The sequence below is a fragment of the Nelumbo nucifera genome, chromosome 1 (assembly GCF_055504915.1).
Source record: "Nelumbo nucifera cultivar China Antique chromosome 1, China Antique-T2T, whole genome shotgun sequence".
Lineage (NCBI taxonomy): Eukaryota > Viridiplantae > Streptophyta > Magnoliopsida > Proteales > Nelumbonaceae > Nelumbo > Nelumbo nucifera.
In genome coordinates, this window is record NC_142649.1 from 135,940,501 (window position 1) to 135,962,046 (window position 21,546).

A 21,546-nucleotide genomic window follows, 5' to 3' on the forward strand; every position below is an offset into this window, starting at 1 on the left:
GTGGACCGACCCGTGACGAGATCCTATTCCCGGGCCCGCAACAACTTGGTATCAGAGCAAGGCGTCATGGGAGATTTGGAGCAGCTACCTTCCAGGGTCCACGACCTTGAGCACCAACTCGTGGAGACCAGCTCCGAAGTTCGTGAGATCAAAGGTGAAGTGCGAGAACTACGACCACTAATGGAGATGTTTCTTTCCAGCAGGGAAAGGAACTCTAACGGAGGGACAACAGCTAACGACCACCGGCCAGATCTATCAGAGTCTTCTGGCGAACAACAGTCCGTCGGCCATGGAGCAGTTCTTCCGGAATCAACAGACAAATGACCAGGACAAGGTAAGCCTAGCCGCCTTTCATTTAACAGAAGAAGCACAACTTTGGTTTTATCGGTTAGAGCAAGAAGAACCTGGGCTTAGTTGACCCTAGTTTAAATCCTATTGCCTTCTTCGGTTCGGACCCCCATTGACCAGCAACCCACTGGGTGAGCTAATTAACCTTAAACAGACCGGAACAGTTGCTGAATACCAATGACAGTTCCAAACCCTCCTCGCGAGGGCATCCTCCGTGCGACCAGACCAGCAAGTGGATATGTTCACAGCAGGGTTAGCAGAACCCCTGCGAGTGGATGTCGAGATGCAGAATCCCCCAAATTTGGTCACAACCATGAACTTAGCCCGTGCATTTGAGCGCAAGCTGCAGCTCAGCCACAAAATTTTTAATGTGGGCCGTCCACCGAACTCGTGGGTGCCCCCAAGACCAGCAGCAACGGCTCCCTCTTCTGCTACCAGTTGGGAAATGAAGCCTCCCACGACCACCACTTCTAGATCAGTGACAAGTACAGGCAGTAACATGGTCACTCCTCCCATCAAGCGCTTGACCAGGGCAGAAATGGCAGAGCGCCGAGCGAGAGGTCAATGTTTCAACTGTGATGACCTCTACTCGGCAGGACATAGATGCAAGAGGATTTTTTGCCTTCTCATAGATGAGCAAGAGGAGGAGGAAGGGGAACCCGTCACATTCGAACCAGAGATCTCTCTCCATGCGATCACCAGTATTAAAACCTCTCAGATCATGCAGTTACAGGCACAAATCGCAGGTCAGCCGGTGCGCATTCTCGTTGATTCAGGGAGCACACACTTCATAAGTGAACATGCAGCCCTGCAGTTAAAACTACCAATGGAACTCTGGCCGTGACTACAGGTAGCCATCGCAAATGGTGAAAAAGTTCACAGTCCAGGGATTTGTAAGGACGTCCCAGTACAGGTCAATTCTGAACTAATTCTTGTTGATTTATTTGTACTCTCATTGGATGGGTTCGATATTGTTCTCGGGGTCAAATGGTTAATTACCCTAGGCCCGATTTTGTGGGACTTCAGCGCACTCACCATGACCTTCCACCTGAATGGCAAGCAAGTTTCATGGCACGGTTGCAGGGTTATAGAAAAGACACCGCAGGTTCATGCACCCCAGACAGAACCGGTAGCCATGGAAAAACTTCTCGCTGAGTTTTCAGATCTGTTCCAGGAACCAAAGGGCCTTCCCCCTTCTCGAGCTTGCGACCATCGTATTCCTTTGGTGGCGGGTTCAGCACCAGTCGTTGTCAGGTCTTATCGCTACCCTCACTTACAGAGGGGTGAGATAGAAAAACAATGTACAGCGATGCTGAACCAAAGGATCATATGCAAAAGTCACTCCCCCTTCTCTTCGCCGGTTCTGTTAGTGGCGAAGCAGGATGGAACGTGGAGGTTCTGTGTTGACTATAGAGAACTCAATGACCGGACGATCAAAGATAAGTTCCCTATTCCCGTTGTGGACGAACTGCTGGACGAGTTGCATGGTGCCCAGTATTTCTCTAAGTTGGACCTCAGGTCCGGATATTTTCAAGTTCGCATGGCTCCTGGTGATGTGAAGAAGACTGCTTTTCGCACCCACCATGGCCACTTCGAATTTTTAGTCATGCCATTCGGACTCTCCAATGCATCATCTACATTTCAGGCACTAATGAATGAGGTATTCCAGCCCCATCTACGCAAATTTGTTTTAGTTTTCTTTGATGATATCCTCATTTACAGCAAATCATGGGTAGAGCATGTCCACCATCTGAGGACCGTTTTTGTACTCCTACGCCAACACAGCTTATTCCTGAAACGGTCCAAGTGCTCCTTTGGGGAATGACAGGTTCTTTACCTCAGCCACATCATCCATGGGCAGGGTGTAACAGTTGATAGTTCCAAAATTCAGGCTATAACAGAATGCCCCAAACCTCAATCCGCAAATTTGTACAGAACTATGGAGTGTTGGCAGCCCCGTTAACCAACCTGTTGAAGAGAAACTCCTTTCGGTGGGATGATGCAGCTGATGAAGCTTTTTGGTCACTGCGAAATGCACTGTCTTCAACCCCTGTTCTGCAATTACCTAATTTCGCCCTCGAATTTATAGTCGAGTGCGATGCTTCCGGAGTGGGTATCGGGGCCGTACTACAGCAGCAAGGGCACCCGATCACTTTCTTCAGCCGCAGATTGGCCGACCGGCATCTAAAGCTTCTAGCCTATGAGCGCGAACTAATCGGCCTTGCCCGAGCCATCCAGCACTGGAGGCCGTATTTGTGGGGGCGGTTGTTCATTGTCAAAACTGATCATTATAGCCTCAAATACTTGTTAGAGCAGCGTCTCACCACTTTCCCTCAGCAGCATTGGGTTAGCAAGCTGCTCGGGTTTGACTTCCGGGTGGAATATAAGGCGGGATCCTCTAATCGCGTAGCTGATGCCTTGTCTAGGCGAGAAGAAGACGCGATGGTTCTATGTAGCATTTCCCAACCTTGGATCTCTCTGTTTGACGACATTAAGAAGGCAACACCACAATCCCCCGGAATGGTCGCTCTTATTGCAGAAGATCCAAACCGGCACGGCCGACCTCGATTGGTCACTTCACGACGGGTTGGTACTGTATAAGGGACATGTCCATCTTCCAGCAGACTACCCGTTGATTCCCACCATCATCACCAGCATCCATAACTCCGCCCATGAGGGCATTCAAAAAACACTACACCGCGTCCAGACTGATTTCCATTGGCGAGGTATGAAGACTTCTATTCAAGATTTTGTCCAGAATTGCTCCACATGCCAACAACACAAATGGGAAAACCTACACCTGGCAGGCCTCCTTCAGCCCCTTTCCATCCCATCGCAGATCTGGGACGACATCTCCATGGACTTCATTGAGGGACTTCCCAAGGTAGGGGGCAAATCAGTTCTCTTTGTGGTAGTCGATCGCTTGTCTAAATATGCGCACTTCATTCCTCTATCACACCCGTATAGTGCCACTTCGATTGCCCTCGCCTTTTTTACACATATCCTTCGCTTACATGGGTTGCCGGAATCCATCGTCAGCGATAGAGACCCGGTCTTCACTAGTGCCTTCTGGAAAGAGTTATTTCGACTACACGACACCACCCTGGCCTACTCATCAGCTTACCGGCCACAAACCGACGGTCAGACAGAAGTGGTTAACTGCACTATCGAGATGTATCTCCGCTGTTTCGTAGGCGATCAGCCTCGACGGTGGTTGGATAGGCTTCCTTGGGTCGAGTACTGCTACAACACAGCCTACCATTCCTCCCTCGGCATGACTCCCTTTCGCATCGTTTACGGTAGGGATCCTCCCCGCTTGCTGTCCTACGAGCCCGGATCTACTCGCTTGGACGCAATTGATCACTCCTTACAGGACCGCGGCGCCCTCCTCGCCGACGTCCGCATTCGCTTACAGCAGGTCCAGCTCCGCATGAAGCTGCACTATGATAAACACCACCGGGAACTGTCGTTCGATCCAGGACAATTCGTTTGGTTGAAGCTCCAGCCCTACCGGCAGCGCTCCTTGCGCCACAAGGCTGCCTCGAAGCTGGCCCCTAAGTTCTATGGGCCCTACAAGGTTCTGCGACGGATTGGCAGTGTGGCCTACCAGCTGGAATTGCCAGAGACTAGCCGAATTCATGATGTCTTCCACATCTCCTTGCTGAAACCATTTACGGGTGTTCCCCCGAACCAAGTTCCCTCCCTACCACCCTTGAAAGATGGCAAAATGGTCCCCCAGCCTAAAACTGTCACCCGCTCTCGTTTCAATCGTGGAATCCTTGAAGTCTTGGTGGAATGGTGTGATCTACCACCAACAGAAGCCACATGGATCCCATTGGCAGAGTTCCAAGCCACATATCCAGCTTTCGAGCTTGAGGACAAGCTCATAGTCCAGGAGGGGAGTAATGTTATGGACGCCTTCCTCGGGAAGATGTACCATTGTCGCCGGCAGCAACAGGCCCCGGGCCCACCGCCAGCAGCAGCAAGGATTCAGTGATGCTCATCCTACCCAGTTCGGCAACAACAGCCTTATCTAGATTAGATTAGCTCATTTTGCTTGTTCTTATCTTATTGTTCTTATCTTGTTAGTAGCTTATCAGATTAGGATTAGCTTAGCTTATCTTATCTTGTTAGTAGCTTATCAGATTAGGATTAACTTATCTTATCCTTAGAAAGATAGAACTGGAAGTCTCCCTATTCAGCAAGGAGACTCTCTTTGATTAGGACTCTTGTAATCTCCTATTTAAGGAGACCCCATTATTGAATGAGATATCAAATTATTCAGTCAAGAGTGAGTTAGGAGAGTTGGTGATCTCTTGGACAAATCACCGAAGGCGCCAAGATAGGTTCATCACGAGCAGGAAGGAACAAGGGAAAATAGGAGGTTTTCCCCGTGGACCGACCCATGACGAGATCCTATTCCTGGGCCCTCAACATACGGTTTATAAGGTAGGTAGCAGTGAGAACAACATCCTCTCAAAATTTTGTAGGGACATGTGAGGCAAATAGAATACTTTTGCAACTCCAACAATATGTCTATTTTTTCTTTCAGCAACTTCATTCTGTTTTGGGGTCCTAACATAGGAGCTTTGATGAATAACCTCTAAATCAGTGAGATAGCAGGTCAGGTTTTTATCAAAATATTCTTTTGCATTGTCGGATCTGAAAATTTTAATTCTGGTATCAAACTGGGTTAGGACAAATTCATGGAATTGCCTCACGTTTGGGTACTTCGTAAAAAATATCCAAGTGAATCGAGAAAAGTCATCAATGAACAAGATAAAATATTTGTAGCCACCAATAGAAGGTAAGTGGTAAGGCCCCCACACATCAGAGTGCACAATATTAAAAGGAGAAAAAGATCTTTTATTACTCAGAGGATAACTGTTTCTACAATGTTTTGACAATTCACAAGACTCACAATGAAGACTGCACAAACTAATTCCCTTAAACAATTTTGGGAATAAATGACTTAATGCAGAAAAAGAAAGATGACCCAAACGAAAATGACATAACATGACTCGACTGATGGACTCTGTAGATGTAGACCCAAAAGCAGCTTTTCCAGGTTCTTCATGGCACTGTCCAGGAGTATCCAGTAGATATATTCCATTCGCCTCACGGCTACTCCCAATCACCTTCTGAGACTCCAAATCCTTAAAAACACAATAGGAAGGTAAGAAGGTTACACAACAGTTTAATGACTTAGTTAGGCTACTTACAGATAACAAGTTTGTATTTAGTCTGGATACATGAAGAGCAGAAGGAAGAACCAAGGAGTCTGTAGCCTTGATGGTTCCCTTGCCAGAGATAGGGGCAAGAGAGCCATCGGCTAGGGTGATTTTGTCACGTCCAGGAAGTAAATCATATGAAACAAACAAAGTAGAAAGACTGGTCATATGATTAGAAGCAACAGAATCAATAATTCAAGGGAACTTATGATTACCTAAAATGGTTGTATGATTGGCAGAAGCCCGTATACCTGAATGACCAAATGCAGAAGAGGTTGAATTTCCTGGAGGGTTAGAAGAAGTCACACCCTCTAGGTGATTGATCATCCTCCCAAACTTCTCATATTCTGCCTTCATAGCTGCTAATTGCTCACTAGCCGTCATCTCTTTAGTTTGGTATCTGTCACTATCTGGACCAACAACAACATTGGCATTCCTTGCCTTTATATTATCAGGCTTCTTTTCAAACCGAAGTGGTAGGAGCTCAGGATGCAATTTCCAGCACTTGTCTTTAGTGTGTTTTGGCTTTTTACGATACGCACAGATAATCTCTTTCTTCCTTGAGCTACTAGGAGTCCCTGCAACCCCTTTGGGTTTCACTCTCATAAGCAAAGTGATTATTTAGACCAGCCCCTTGGACCTGGACAAGTCTTCTGCTTTCTTCACTACTTACTAAGGCATATGCTTGAGACAGTGAGACACTACCCTTGGATAAAATATTTTGCTTTGTAATGTTGTACTCTGGATTTAGCCCTGTCAAGAACTCAAACACCCTGTTTTTCTCAACCAGTTTTCTGTAGGTCTCAGCATCCTTAGTGGTGTCCCAGGCTACAACTTCTATCAAATATATTTCTTGCCATAAAGACTTCAGTGTTGAGAAGTATACAACTAATGGTTTATCACCCTGTCTCAATTTCTTCACATCACTTCTCAACTTGTAAACCCTGGCCACATTTAATTTTTGGGAATATGCTTCAGCAACACTATCCCAAATTTCCTTTGTTGAATTCATCCACAAATAGTGCTGACTAATCTGTGGTTGCATTGAGTTCACAAGCCATCCAATAACAGTATAATTTTCTTGCATCCACTTTTCATATGATGGATCATCTTCTGGAGGAGCCTTTTTGCTCTCGGAGATAAAACCCCATTTGCCTCTACTACAAATATGAATTTTTTACTGATTGTGACCAAGCCAGATAATTAGTTCCATCCAACTTGACTGTGGTCACAGCCAGTAGAGAGTCTACAGAGGCTCTCGGAACTTGTCGGGATTCAACAAAATGCTTGTTTTCAAAGTCTGAGGAGTTCATCTTCTTGAATACTTCAAAAATGACTTCAAACAACTTCGAATAACAACAAATGAAGACAGAACAAAAATGTGTTGTGAGCCAACCTCTATGCAGCCGTACCAATAACCTACGTCACACCCGAAAGCTGGGAGAAACAGAGAAAACTCAGCTGCTCCTTGTAGACTTCATAGAACACCAACCCACTTTATTCGATCTTCAAGAATAAGAATGAGAAGGCCTTTAGTCATTGAGCGCCCAGGTCAAACTCCTTGTGGGGCCTGCAATCAGATTTCTCCAGAAAATTAGGGTTTTGGGCAACACACTTGAATCTGTCAAGAGGACGACAAAACCAGTCCCCTTCTCTCTAAAAACCACTAACAATTGGGCTGAAATAGGTTTCTTTAACTATTCATACGATTCAGTTCTCCATACGCACTGTGTATGGGAAAAAAAGGTGAAAAAAAGGGAAAAACAAGCCTACTCTAATACCAAGAAGAAAAAGAACAACCTTTTGAGAAGAAAGGACTGTTTAGAAAGTTGCAAAAATTCAAAAGAAAGTAGCAGAAATCAGAGTTCAAGAGGAGAGAAGAAGAAGAAGGTGACGGCAACTTGGGTTTAGAGAGAGATTTTCGAACATAATCTCTTCTCTTACTCCCTTAATTCTATTTCATTAAGTTAAACTTTAGTAATTTACAGAGAAACCCCTAGTTGGGCAGAAAATTAAAAGGACATAACATAAGGAAGAATAAAGCCCAGATTAAGGCCCATTACAACAAAGAACATAAAAGAGAAAAAAGGATAAACAGCCTATGGGCCATTCGGCCCATCTTCTCTACACTAACCTAAAAAAATCCAAACTTAAAAATTCAAAGAGCTAACAATAAAGAGTAAAGACTAAATACTAAAGATTGGAGAGTGAAAACTTCTAACAATACATAAACAGTCCCAATTAGACCTTGTAATCGGGTGAACGGGTTGACTTGTGATCCATCCTGACCCAAACCGTTTATTTCTAGGTTGGGTCGGGTTATTCTCAAATTTGGGTAGTTAGATATGAGATTTTAAGCCCCCTTCTTTTTCTAGGTTGGGTCATGTAGGGTTTTGCAGGTCAGGTCGACTTTTTGCCAGTTCTAAGTGAAGCCACTCAGTAATTTGAATGCTGTAATCTCTGAGAAATATCTATTTTAGCCCAAAAAATAAAATGCTAAAATATGCAAAAAAAAGGATAAATAAAACTCCCCAACTAGTGATTTAAAAGGCGTGCCTAGGCACACAGGTGAGGCGCATTTAAGACCCTAACATGGACTTGTTCGGGCTTGCCTCAAGGGGCGTGGCACAAAGGCAGCTCGTAGAATCATGAATGTAATATGTTTTATATCACATTAGCCACTTTAAGTAATGCAATTGAGGAAAAAAAGAGATTGTGGGTTTTACATGCTTGAAAATGTTTTATATGTTTGATTTTATTTTTAAAATTCACATTTGAATATGCTTTACATGTTATGTTTATGTGTTTTAATTTTAGATAATAGGTTTTTTAAAACATTTATTTTAAAATTGAAAGTTTATATTTTTTTATTAATATTATGTTTACTATTTTTATTTTTTTTGCATTTTATTTGAATTTTTTGGCATTTTTTGATTTTTCTGACATTTTTTTTTATTTTTTTAGTATTTTATTTTAATTTTTGCGCCTTGCTTCAAAAAGGCACGTGCCTTGCCTTGCACCTTGCGCCTCAGGCGTAAATTGACCCTTGCGCCTTTTTTGCACCTTGCGCTTTTAAAACACTGTCCCCAACTTAATTGATATTTAGTATGGAAAACTTCTTACATGGAAATCATGCGACAGATATGCTAACTTGTGTGCCATGTGATGTTATCTGTTGATATACCATCTTCATGATAGACTAATAGGCATGCAAATGTCATTTGTCTTCAATTATTTGTATTTTGAAAGCTTTTATGAGCTTTTAGATTTTCCTTGTTTTTTTAATGGTGATATAGCTGACAAATTTCTTATTTGGCTATCAGATGGAAGCTAGATTACATCCCTTTGCTGATGTGAAGGTAATAAGTTGAGTCCTTGCATCTTCCATGTTACAAATGGTATTTTAATTTTTTTCCCTTCCATTTGCCATTTGTTGACTGTTGGCAGAAGTCTAGACCTGTTCATGGGCCGGGTCGGGCCGGGCCAGGCTCAGGCCGGGCTTTTACTCTTCATTAATGGAAATTTGTTAGGCCCGAGCCCGAGCCCAGCCCGACCAATGGGCCTACAACTTGGGCCCAAGCCCGGCCCTGATAAAAAGCCCGAAGCCCGAGCCCGAGCCCAAAGCCCGACCTAATAAAAAAATTAGAATTTTTCCCTATTCAAATGGACATTATCTATTTTAGTTCAGATGGTTTTTTTCCCTATTTAAATGAACAATGGGCCTACAAGATGGTTTTTTTTTCCCTTTCTTTTACATTTTAAACTGCAGTTTTACATTCTTAAATCAAAAAATTTATTCAAATAGACAATAATCACATAATCCATTTAAATGAACATTGGATTAACTTTGTATTTGTTTATTATGAACTTTTCCGATTTGCTGTGGCTACATTGTTTGTAATGAAGAATAATCAATTGATGTTAAGCTAGTAGCTTAAGTTAATGGTGATATGTAATATTATACTTGTTGGCTTACAAGTTTGCTTTCAAACCTGGATGTGGCCATTTCCTTATGTTTAGAACAGGTTTTTTCCACATTCCCTTGTGTACCAAAATCCAAATAACATGTTAATTGATACAATCAAAAGGACTTTTAGTTAGTAAATTGATCTGATGACAATCCGGAATACACCTTTGAATTTGCACATTTATCTTGATTTTACGACAAGACCAACCTAAAAGGAAAAGAAATGAAAAGAAAAAGTGATGATGACGGGAAAATGTTAAATAGATTTCAGCCCTTCAAACAACACCAAAATCATTCCGAATGGTTTTGGACAAATTAGAACCCGTATTAATTATCCAAAAAAAAGTTAGAACCCGTGTTAGAAACTCAAATACAGATTAATCAAAACAAGGTCCTTAAACAATTTCCCTTCAAAGCAGTAACGAATCAACCAGAGACATTCATTTCAACTGAAAGGGAAATAACTGGATTTCAGGATTGGACAAATTATGGTTTAAACATATTTTCCCCTCAAATGTTATCCAATTCAACTAAAACCGCTTCTGCAAACAAAACATACATTCGCTACGACTCTAGTATAATCCGGTAAGCAATAAAACGAAAGTAAACAACATCAATAAAACAAAAATCCATCACAAATCGTAACTGAAATAAGTATATGAATAAATGAAAAATAAGCCAGTACAGAAATATTCTGATTATAAGGAATCCAAGTAAAATCCATACAAAGCTGTATGGCTGCCTGAGAGAGAGAAGGAGAGTACTCACCGCCGGAGTTGTTGTGGCGGTGAACGTTTTCCGCCTCGCCGGTTGTGTGGCTGCCTGAGAGTGTGAGGATGAGAACTGTGGAGGATGTGGAGAAGAAAGGTTCGACTGGAAAAAGAAGGGAAAGAGGCAAAGAGGTGGAAAAAAAGAGGGGTATTCGACTAGGGTTTTTAGGTTTAATTATAGGTCGGGCTGGGCCGGGCTATTTTGGCAAATCCCGAGCGAGGCTCGAATTTATTGCGGGCCGGGCTTTTTGGCCTAAGGTTAAGCATGCGGGTCCATATGCGTGTTCAAGCCCGTCCGGGGGCCGGGCCGGCCCGTCGGGCCACCTGGCCCATGAACAGGTCTAGGCAGAACCTACTAGTCCTCTTACCCTTCTATTATATGACAACCAACTGTTTTGTGTTTTTTTGGTTCATTAGGCTACACAACGGAGGGAAGCCCATCCTCATCCTCCGTTGGTCCATACCCATAACCCCAACCCTTGGTGGTAGTGGGATTTGATCCCAAGTCTCTGCTGGAACAAGCCAGCAACTGTACCAACTTAGCCACCCATCAGTTGGTAACTGTTCAGCGTTTAGTCCATATGCTTCTGAGTTATGACACCCTGATATCCATACATGTGCTTAGCATAACGATGTTAGACACAATGGTAGTATGCTGGAGTAAGGAGGGCCAATAGGAGTCAGTGGATAAGAAGTCTTTTGTTTTCCAGTCTGTGAGTCCAGTTATGCTTTGGCATAATCGATTAGGTCATTTGTCTTTTAAGTCTTTGAAGAGTCTGTTTCCTGCTTTATTTGAGTTTGTTGAGTTATCAAAGTTGAGGTGTGAGAGTTGTGAGTTTGCCAAACATTGTAGAACCTCTTATTCTTTAAGTAATAAAAGGAGTAATTCCTCTTTTGATATTGTGCATACTGATGTTTGGGGGCCATATCATATCTCTTCTATGGGTGGGTACAGATATTTTCTACTGTTTGTTGATGACCATACCCGCTTTTCTTGAGTCTATCTTATGCGTTCTCGGGATGAGGTTCCTGCTCTGACCCAAAACTTCCATCAGATGATTCTCACTCAGTTTGGGGCCAAAATCAAAGTCCTTAGATCTGATAATGCAAAGGAATACTTTGCTTAGCCATTGACCTCCTACCTTCTTAACCATGGAGTTATTCACCAGGGCACTTGCCCTTATACACCACAGCAGAACGGCGTTGCCGAAAGGAAGAATAGGCATATCTTGGAGGTGGCTAGAAGCATTATGTTTACCTCCAATATACCTATTCGCTTCTGGGGTGATGCTATCCTCACGACAGTTTATCTCATTAATCGAGTTCCTTCCCGGGTTCTTGATATGAAAACCCCTTTTTCCCTTTTATACCCAGACGAGGAGTTGTTTATTGTTCCCCTTAAAACCTTTGGTTGTACCTGTTTCGTTCAGCTTCTCGGGCCTCATCATTCCAAGTTTGAACCTAAGGCCTCCAAATGCATTTTCCTCGGTTATGCACAAACTCAAAAGGGTTATTGCTGCTATGATCCAGTTTCAGGGAAAACTTTTGTCTCCATGGATGTCACCTTCTTTGAGGAGACACCCTATTATCCTAGGGTTTCTCCTTAGGGGGAGAGCAGTGAGAGTGGGGCTGTTTTGAGTTGCTTTCCTCAGGGGGAGAGCAGTGAGAGTGGAAGTGGGGTTGTTCCTTTACCTATTCCACTGGGTAATGAAGGCTGTAGCGGTGAGGGTGGTCAGAGGGAGCAGGAGTTGAGAGTATCACAGGCGATGCAGGCAGGTTGATCCTAGTCATCGGCAGTCCCGGCCAGCTCCAGTTCCTTCTGCGGCTCCAGATCCAGAGCCTACTGAGACACCTCCCACTGTTGCCACTTCCCCTCTTGTGGATGACCTTGATCTCCCTATTGCCATTCGCAAAGGGAAACGACATTGCACCACTTCTACAACTCACAACATCTCACAGTTCTTATCTTATGATCGTCTATCTCCATCTTATCGGTCCTATCTCACTTCCATTGCCGATGTCCCTATTCCAAGAACAGTGCAAGAAGCCTTATCAGTTCCAGAATGGAAAGATGCAATGCAAGTCGAAATGGATGCCCTTTTGAAGAATAATACTTGGGCACTGGTTGACCCACCAAAAGGAAAGAAACCGGTGGGATGCAGATGGGTGTTCACTGTGAAATATAATGCTGATGGCTCTATTGAAAGGTACAAAGCCCGGCTGGTCGCAAAGGGGTTCACTCAGACTTATGGTATAGACTACTTGGAGACCTTTGCCCCAGTAGCCAAGATGACCACCATCCGAGTTCTATTATCCCTTGCAGCAAATCATTCTTGGCCTTTGTTCCAGATGGATGTTAAAAATGCCTTTCTGAATGGAGACTTACAGGAAGAGGTCTACATGCAGTTGCCTCCTGAATTCTATGATACAGAGACGGGTAAGAAGGTTTGTCGACTGAACAAGGCATTGTATGGTTTGAAGCAGTCACCTAGAGCCTGGTTTGATAGGTTCAGATTAGCCCTTGGAAAGTTTGGTTATGTACAGGCCCAATCAGATCATACACTATTCATCAAGAGGGTGGAGTCCTCTCTGACACTACTTGCAGTATATGTTGATGATATTGTGGTGATAGGAAATGACAGCCATGTGATTGAATCCCTCAAACAGCTCCTTCATCAAGATTTTGAGGTGAAAGATCTTGGTGCACTACGGTACTTTTTGGGTATTGAGGTTGCTAGATCCAAGCAGGGTATTTTTATCTCTCAGAGAAAATATGTTCTAGATCTGTTGGCGGAAACTGGAAAGTTGGGTGTTAAGCCTGCTGATACACCCATTGAACAAAATCACAAGATTAGTGTAGAGGGGGGGGGGGGGGAGCCTCTTGAAGACAAAGTTATTTTCCAACGGTTGGTTGGAAAGCTCCTATTATCTCTACCTCACTCGGCCAGATATCAGTTATGCAGTTAGTGTTGTTAGCCAGTACATGCACTCCCCTAGAACTTCTCATCTTCTTGCGGCAGAGAGAATATTAGCATACTTGAAGAGATGCCCGGGTAGAGGTATACTGCTCAAGAACAATAATCACATGAGGGTGGAGGTCTATACAGATGCCGATTGGGCTGGGAGTGTTGATGACAGAAGGTCTACCTCTGGATATTGTGCCCTTGTGGGTGGTAACCTTGTCTCTTGGAGGAGTAAGAAGCAGAGTGTTGTTTCCCGCTCCAGTGTTGAAGCGGAATACAGGTCAATGGCTAACGGAGTGGTTGAAATCTTATGGCTGAGGTCATTACTTGAAGAGTTGGGTATTGACTATGAAAAGCCCTTAATGTTGTATTGTGATAATCAGGCAGCTATTAATATAGCCCACAACCCAGTGCAGCATGACAGAACTAAACATATCAAAGTTGATCGACATTTTGTGCGAGAGAGGGTCACATCACAGGAAGTGTCTTCCGTATATCACATCTAATATGCAGCTCGCGGATATCCTCACCAAGGTTGTACCAAGGAAGAAGTTAGAGACAGACCTATCCAAGTTGGGAATGATAGATATCTACTCCCAACTTGAGGGGGAGTGTAGAGAACACTGATGTGGGCCCCACAGCAGTGGTCCCCACTGTGTTCGTAGGACAGCATGTGTAGTTATTTGTTTCAGTTATAGTAATGTCAGTTTGGGTCAGTTTGTTAATTCAGTTGTTATTTATTTCAGTTTTTATTTACTTTATTTATCATGTAAGTACTAAGGGCAGATCTGTCCTTTCCATTATGTACTGAACATAACCTATAAATAATAAGAGAGTGGCGGTGGCAGATCTGTTAGAATCTGTCCCTCCTTTCAACCGCTTGTGTTCTCCTGTTTCTCTTCTATTCCTTCTCCCTTCTCTCACTTTTCTTTTGTTTTGTAAACCTAAAACCGATTAGGATTCAAGACTGATTACAGTCTTGATCTTCTACTTAGCCCATGAGTTTGTGGGCCCATTGCTGCTGTTCAGGTGCATGGAATTTCTGATCAAGTAGGAATTTCAGGCTCTTGGGGTCTGTCTTGATGACAAATCGGCGGCCCAGTAGGTAAGCTCGCCACTTTTGGACTGCAAGTACAACAGCCATGAGCTCCTTCTGATATGTTGATTTAGTTTGATTTTGTGGTGAGAGTACTTTGCTGAAATAGGCCAATGGTTTCCCCTCTTGCATTAAAACAGCTCCTAGATTTGTCCCCGAAGCGTCACACTCAAGTGTGAACTGCTTTGAGAAGTTGGCTAATGATAGAATTGGTGATGTAGAAATTGCTTGGTTTAGATTAGTGAAGGCTTGCTGGGTTTGCTCACTCCATTGAAATGCATTTTTCCTTAATAATTGGGTGAGTGGTGCTATTAGCCTTGCATAATGTGGTATAAAGTGCTTGTAGTAGCCTGTGAGGCCTAGAAAAGCTCGCAAGGCCTTGACTGATGTAGGTGTTGTTCATTGTTGAATGCAAGCAACTTTCTCCGGATCAGCCATGACCTTCCCTTTTTTGACCACATGGCTTAGGTATTGGACTTGTTTTTGTCCAAAAACACATTTAGAAGCCTTTGCATATAGTTGATGTTTTCTTAGAAGTTCCAAAGTGATGGTTAAATGTTGTAGATGAGAAGCCCAATCAACACTATATACCAAAATATCATCAAAGAAGACTAGAACAAAGCGGTGCAAGTGGGGACGGAATACCTCATTCATGATGGCTTGAAAGGTTGCTGGTGCATTTGTCAATCCAAAAGGCATGACAAGAAACTCATAGTGACATGTGTACGGAAGGCTGTTTTAGGTACATTTGCTGTATGCATCTGAATTTGATGGTAACCGGCTCGTAGATCAAGCTTAGAAAATATGGTAGCAGCATGTAAATTATCCAATAGCTCGTCAATGATTGGAATGGGGAACCTGTCCTTTACTGTGATCTGATTTAGAGCCCGATAGTCTACACAAAACCTCCATGTTCCATTTTTTTTCTTGACTAGGACGGGTGCTGAACATGGACTTGAACTGGGCTGTATGAATTTTTTCTCTAGTAATTCTTGAACAATTTTCTCCATCTCTTCCCTCTGAAATCTGGGGTAGCGTTAAGGTCTAACATTTGATGGAGCTGACCCTGGGATGATCTCAATTCTATGGTCCATGGGTCTGGAAGGAGGAGGCTGATTGGGTCCTTGAAAGACATCTGAATAGGTGTTGAGTAACCACTGGAGTGCTTGTTGGTTTTCCAGTGGTGTGGCTGCTTCCTTTGGACTGGTTAAAACTGGTCTGGTATTCAGTCCCATATGCAATAGGAGGGTTTGCCCTTCACTACAACTAGTCTTGAGGATGGCTCTTAGTCCTTGTTGTGGAGCACTCTTAGCCACCCCGTTCAGATGATACTTCTGTCCATTAATGGAGAAATCCATTGTTAGTTTTGACCAATCACATACAACCGGTCCCAACTGTTGTAGCCATTGCACACTTAATACCACATCAGCTCCGCTCATCTCTAATGGATGGAGGTCCACTAGAAATGAATGTTGTTGTAACTTCAGGTGGACCCCTCTTCATATGCTATCACAACTGATGTTGCTGCCATCTGCTACATGTACATTGAATGGAAACACCTGTTCTTGTATTAGGCCCAATTGTTTGGCTGCCATTTGGGTCACAAAGTTGAGAGATGACCCACTGTCAATTAGAACTGAAATTGCTCAGCCCTGTATTGACCCAACCACTTTCATTGTCTGGGTGGAGGTCAGTGGGTCCAAAACGGATGCACAAGATCGCTTCTCCTTCCAAAACGGAGGTCAGTGGTTCCAAAACGGCCCTGTATTGACCCAACTACTCTCACACAATTTGTTTGAGTTTTGAGAGATTCTCATCATAGTTTTCAAAGCCAATGGGTCCATAACGGATGCACAAAGCCTCTGTGAATTCAGACCAAGAAACCTGTGGGTGGGCTCGCCGGAACCATTGGAACCACAAGATCGCTTCTCCTTCCAGGTTGAATGAAGCGACAAGAACTCTTTGATGGCTAGGTGTATCATGGCATTCAAAATATCTTTCTGCCCTAAAGATCAAGGGTATGGGATCCTCCCCTGAATATTTTGGGAAATCTAGTTTTTCTGAACGAGTTGAGGCCCAACCATGCTGACTGCCCCCTTGATTTCTGCTGTTTCCTTCTTGGTTGCCATCGTGGTTGCCTTTCGTCAAATTTTTCTCCATCTGCGTCATCAACAGGGCTAGTGTTTGCTTGATTTCTTGTAAGTCTCCTGTGGTCTTGTGCAGATGGATCTCCATGCGATCCATCCGATCATCCACTGTTTCTGACCTTGTACTCGGCATGGTGTTGCTAGTTGCAGGCACATAACATGCCTCCCTCTAATAGCTAGCTTTTAGGGGTGAGTTCTCCTAAGGCACATAACAGATGGTATCAGAGCCTACACTATACTTCCCAGTTGCAATCATGCGGTGCAAGTGGTGACGTCGGTATTGCAGTGTTCGGCCGGGACTAGGGGGACTAATGCAAAGCCAGCGTGCATGAGCGCCGGGGCTGCGGAGCGTGGTGGAATGTTACGATTCATTAGTCCCACATCGATAGTATGGGATGCCGTTGTGGGGTGTATATGTGTCTGGGTTCCCTCCCTCTAATAGCTAGTTTTTAGGGGTGAATTATCCTAAGGCACATAACAGATGTCTGGGTTCCCTCCTAATAGCTAGCTTTTAGGGGTGAGTTCTTCTAAGGCACATAACATGTTTGATTTCCAGTAAGATGAGAAACATAGAAGAACTCATCTACTTTTATGCTTCTGTTATGGGATAGTTTTGGGGGGCCAAAATTCAGTCCTTTCTGTAATGAATGGGAAAAATTATTTTTCGAGTTCTTGGTGTCTAGCTATAAATGATATCCATGTGGCAAAGTGAAAAGGCCATTCTGGTTTTTATAGGCAATTGTTTTCCCTTCGCTGCTGATAAAAAAATTGTTTTCCCTTGTGCTTTTTTTCTTCAAAAGGTAAAAGATGTCCATTGTACCTATTAAATTCACTTCATCCATAGAAGATTCTAGATGTAGACACATGCCAATTTTTTTGATATGTAATTTGCAAAAAGAGGATTAGGAATCTCCTACATACAGAAACTTGATATGAGGATATTCATACTTCTATTCTGGATCTTAAAAAGGGAAATCTGTGCATGTACATATATATGGCATCTGGGCATCTTGCTTTTGTGTTTATGATTTCTTTCAATTTGTAGGGTTTGTATTCTTGTCTATAATTTATATCCTTTTTATCTATATTTTTATTTATTTTCTAAAAGGCACACTGTTCTGTAGGAATCACAGGAGGATTCCATGAAAGTAGATTATCTACCTCGTGGTATTGTACAGTCAAGCTCAGATATGGAAATGAGGCCATTATGGTTGACAAGTTGGTCAAAGTTGAAGGTTAGACACTGATCTTAGTTTTGTGCAATATCTTAATATTCATTGTTTTAGCTGGCATTCCTTCACTGGGTAGGCTGGTTTAATTATGCAATAATAATAAAACTATGTTATGTATGCTTTCCTATATACCATTAGGCTTTTAAGCCTTGGAATAATTAATGCATGTGAACTGAATTCAGATCTAGAAGAAAACAGATCTAGGGGTGTCAAGAATAGTCGACCCCCACCCCAAAGAGCCTCTTTTATATTAAAGAGATAAAAAGTATGTACAGTTACAAGAATGCCTTTACAGGGCTTAAAGATAAAAAGAACAAATAAAATAATAAGAACTATGATACTGTACAACAAGGACTACTCTAATAATGTACATTAAGATATATCTTCACACTCCCCCTCAAATTGATGCATAGACATCAGCATCAGTTTGCCCACAAGAATGAGATATCGACTCTTAGTCATGGCCTTGGTGAAGATGTCGGTAATCTGCATGTGAGAGGCAACATGAGGAAGAGATATAGAGACTGCAACAAGGAGGTCTCTAATAAAGTGACAATCCACCTCGATATGTTTAGTCCTCTCATGAAAGACTGGATTAGATGCGATCTTGATAGCGCTGGTGTTGTTGGCATATAGAGGGATAGGAGTAGGAAGAGAAATCCTAAGATCAATGAAAAGTGACTTCAGCCAAACAATCTCGCTACATGCAGAAGACAACTCTATACTCGACTTTAGTGGAAGACTTGGAGACAGTTTGTTGTTTCTTGCACTTCTAGGAGATGAGAGAGTCATCCATGAAGACACACCACCCAGTAGTGGATCAACGAGTGTCAGGACAACCATCCCAATTAGCATCATCATAAACCCTCAACTGTATGGATGATGAGGAAGAGGAAAATAGTCCCTGAGAGGTTGAACACAACATTCCGAGAAATCCGAATGCGACGAGTAGCAAGATCACAAAAATCCTTTGTGGTCATGACTATATCCCACAAAGGCACATATAGCAGATTGAGCAGTTAATTTAGATCGTTCACGAACAGGAAGATGAACAAAACAAAGACATCCAAAAACATGAAGGCTAGAGAAATCTGGGGGATAACCAAAAAGTTTTTGGAAGGGAGAGGTGTTGCCTAGAATAGAAGATGGAAGAAAATTGATCAAATACACGGCTGTACTGAATGCTTCTACCCAAAACGAAGTTGGAGTATGAGACTCCTGTAGTAATGTCCGCACAACATTGATAATGTGTCGGTTCTTCCGTTCAGCTACACCATTTTGTTGTGGAGTTTCTGGGCAGTTGCGCTGAGACTGAATTCCATGACTCCTCAAGTATGCCAAGAAGTCTCTATCTCTATATTCTCCCCTTGAATCTGAGCGGAGGATAGTCACATTGCACTTGAATCGATTTTGCACCATAGTATGAAACAATTTAAATGCACCAAAGACTTCTGGTTTGTATCGTAGAAAATAAATCCAAGTATATCTGGTACAATCATCTATAAATAATACGAAATATTTGTATCCCAATTGTGAAGTAATAGAAGTAGACCAAACATCACTATGTATTATCTTGAAAGGTTTAGTGGCATGTTCAGATTTCTGAAGAAATGGTAAAACATGACTTTTACTCAAACAACACATAGTGGAAGAAACATCCAAAGTATCAACAGGGGGAATTTTATTATTAATCAAACCAGAGTCAAACAAAAATTTTAATTTTTGGGAATATGGATGACCTAATCGTTTATGCCATAAATCCCAAACATTATTTCTATAACTCAACATAGAATCAGACAAAGAAGAACTAAGTAAAGTTGAGGATGCCCCCGGTTGAAACTTCTCGAACTCCAGCGCAAACAGACGGCCCAACCTATGCCCCTTCCCTTTCACCTTCCCAGTGTACCGGTCCTGTATCAAGCAACCATCACGGGAAAATGTGAGAACATTTCCTTCATCAACAAGTTGACCAACAGAAATCAGATTAGTAGTAAGGTTGGGTATTAAGAGGGTTTTGGAGAGAGGAAAGGATCTGGTTGGTGACATAGATCATTACTACCAATGATGTCTAACTTTTCACCATTTGTAGTAATAATGTGTTTATGGTAAGTTTTAGTGGAAGGGATTGGGTGGTTGAGGTAGGCTCCTGTCATATGGTTGGTGGCATCTGAATCTATAACCCAAGCATGTGAAGGGGAAGAACAATATGTAGAGAACTTACCAGACAAGCCAATAGCAGAGAAAGTAGAGGAAATAGTAGAAGACACCAGTTGTCGAACCCTTTCTTCATCCATGACACCTGTTATTCACCTTTCACTGAAGACTCACCCTTGGTAGGTATAGTGTCTGTTGCTGGTCCATCTACTGCCTGATATGCCCGGGGCTGAGTCTTTTTCTGAGAGCCCTTAGCTGGTTGGATTGGATAGTCTGGAATGATGTGACCTTGTTGCTTGCAATAGGTACACACATTCTTCTTCTTACAGTGAGATGCAATATGTCCACAACCCTTACACTCATAGCACTGAGTTTTGGAGAGGTCCTTGGAGGTTGGCTTCTTACCCCCATGAGCAACAAAGGCTGTTTCAGCCCCAACTTCAGCCATCTTCCCATCAAACCCGACTGTAGTGAGAAGTCTAGTCTCTTCTCTCAGAAGTTCCCCTAAAACAGAATCCATATATGGAAGTGTTCCCCTACTCAGAATGTTGGACCTGATTATCTCATATTCAGGTTTAAGTCTCATCAAGAACTAAGTCACCTTTCTCTTCTCAAAGTGCTTCTGAAGATATTTCACTCACTCTGCTGGATCCGAGGGTTCAATGTGAACAATCTCATATTCAGCCCATAAATCAAGAAAAACAGATTAATACTCCTGTATTCTTCTATCTCCTTGGCTATAAGAGAATATTTCTGATTCTATCTGATATTGCTTAGATACGTTGGACTATTGATAAACTTTTTCTAGATACATGTACATTTCATATGTTGTTTTCATTCTCCTCATGGGTACAGATATATGATAGTCTATAGAACTCTGAATCCAAGAAACAAGTTTACTATTGTCCAACTTCCATTGTTGTAAAGCTTTGGCCTCAGTCTCAGCTGGTTTGGTGACCGTTCCATTCAGGTATCCTTCTAAACCCTTTCCCTCAACATAGAAGTCGAAGTGGAACTTCCACATCTCATAGTTCTGTCCGTTCATCTTTATAGGGATGATAACACCTCTGCCTGAAGCCATTACAACAAGAAAATAACACAAATAGGGTTCAATTGAAGTTTAAAGAAACTAATCTGAAGTAAAACTTGATCCAAAGACAAGTGAAATAGGCTGTAATCGATCCAAGAGAGTGAAGGGATGAGAGATCCATCATATGGATGGCCGAACCCTACAGGAATGTTGGGCGAAATTTCAAAAAATCTCTCTCCCATCTGGGAATCGCATTCCCTATTTTGGAAAACTGCATTTTCAAGGATCAATCTTGAATGAAACTGGACCAGATCTGAAACGAAAAGGGAGGAGTGGGATATACCTGATACGGAGTAACAGTAACTCCCAATGAAGGTGTTCACGCCCAAGGAGAAAACCAAAAGCTGCTCCCACTGAAGATGACACAGTGTGAGGTGAAACAGAATCAACAGGATGGCTCTTCAACAAGAACCAAATTCCTCAGCAAGAATGTAGTGGAGGGCCGGTGAGCACAACTTCAGATTGCCTCTTCTAGCAAGAAGCAATATGAAAAACAGTTCTTGATCACTCCCACAAGTGGAGATCGAACTGGGTAGGGGCGGCAAGAG

At 42.7% G+C, this 21,546-nt stretch overlaps 1 protein-coding gene across 13 annotated transcripts in view; it reads left to right on the forward strand.

Annotated features, from left to right (window-relative positions):
- The window catches only part of LOC104612579 (uncharacterized), a 73,702-nt gene that overhangs the window by 7,035 nt on the left and 45,121 nt on the right, over nt 1-21,546 (forward strand). For 12 of the 13 annotated variants that reach the window (XR_737830.3, XR_016080223.1, XR_016080222.1 and 9 more), the window contains 2 exons: nt 8,903-8,938; nt 17,647-17,757. Coding sequence is in view for 10 of the 13 variants with exons in the window: in XM_088894395.1 (XP_088750521.1) it covers nt 8,903-8,938; nt 17,647-17,757 (147 nt within the window). In the remaining 3 variants the exon portion in view is untranslated. Of the gene's footprint in view, nt 1-8,902; nt 8,978-17,646; nt 17,758-21,546 lie in introns of those variants that run through there. The other variant, XM_088894402.1, reaches the window with a different exon arrangement.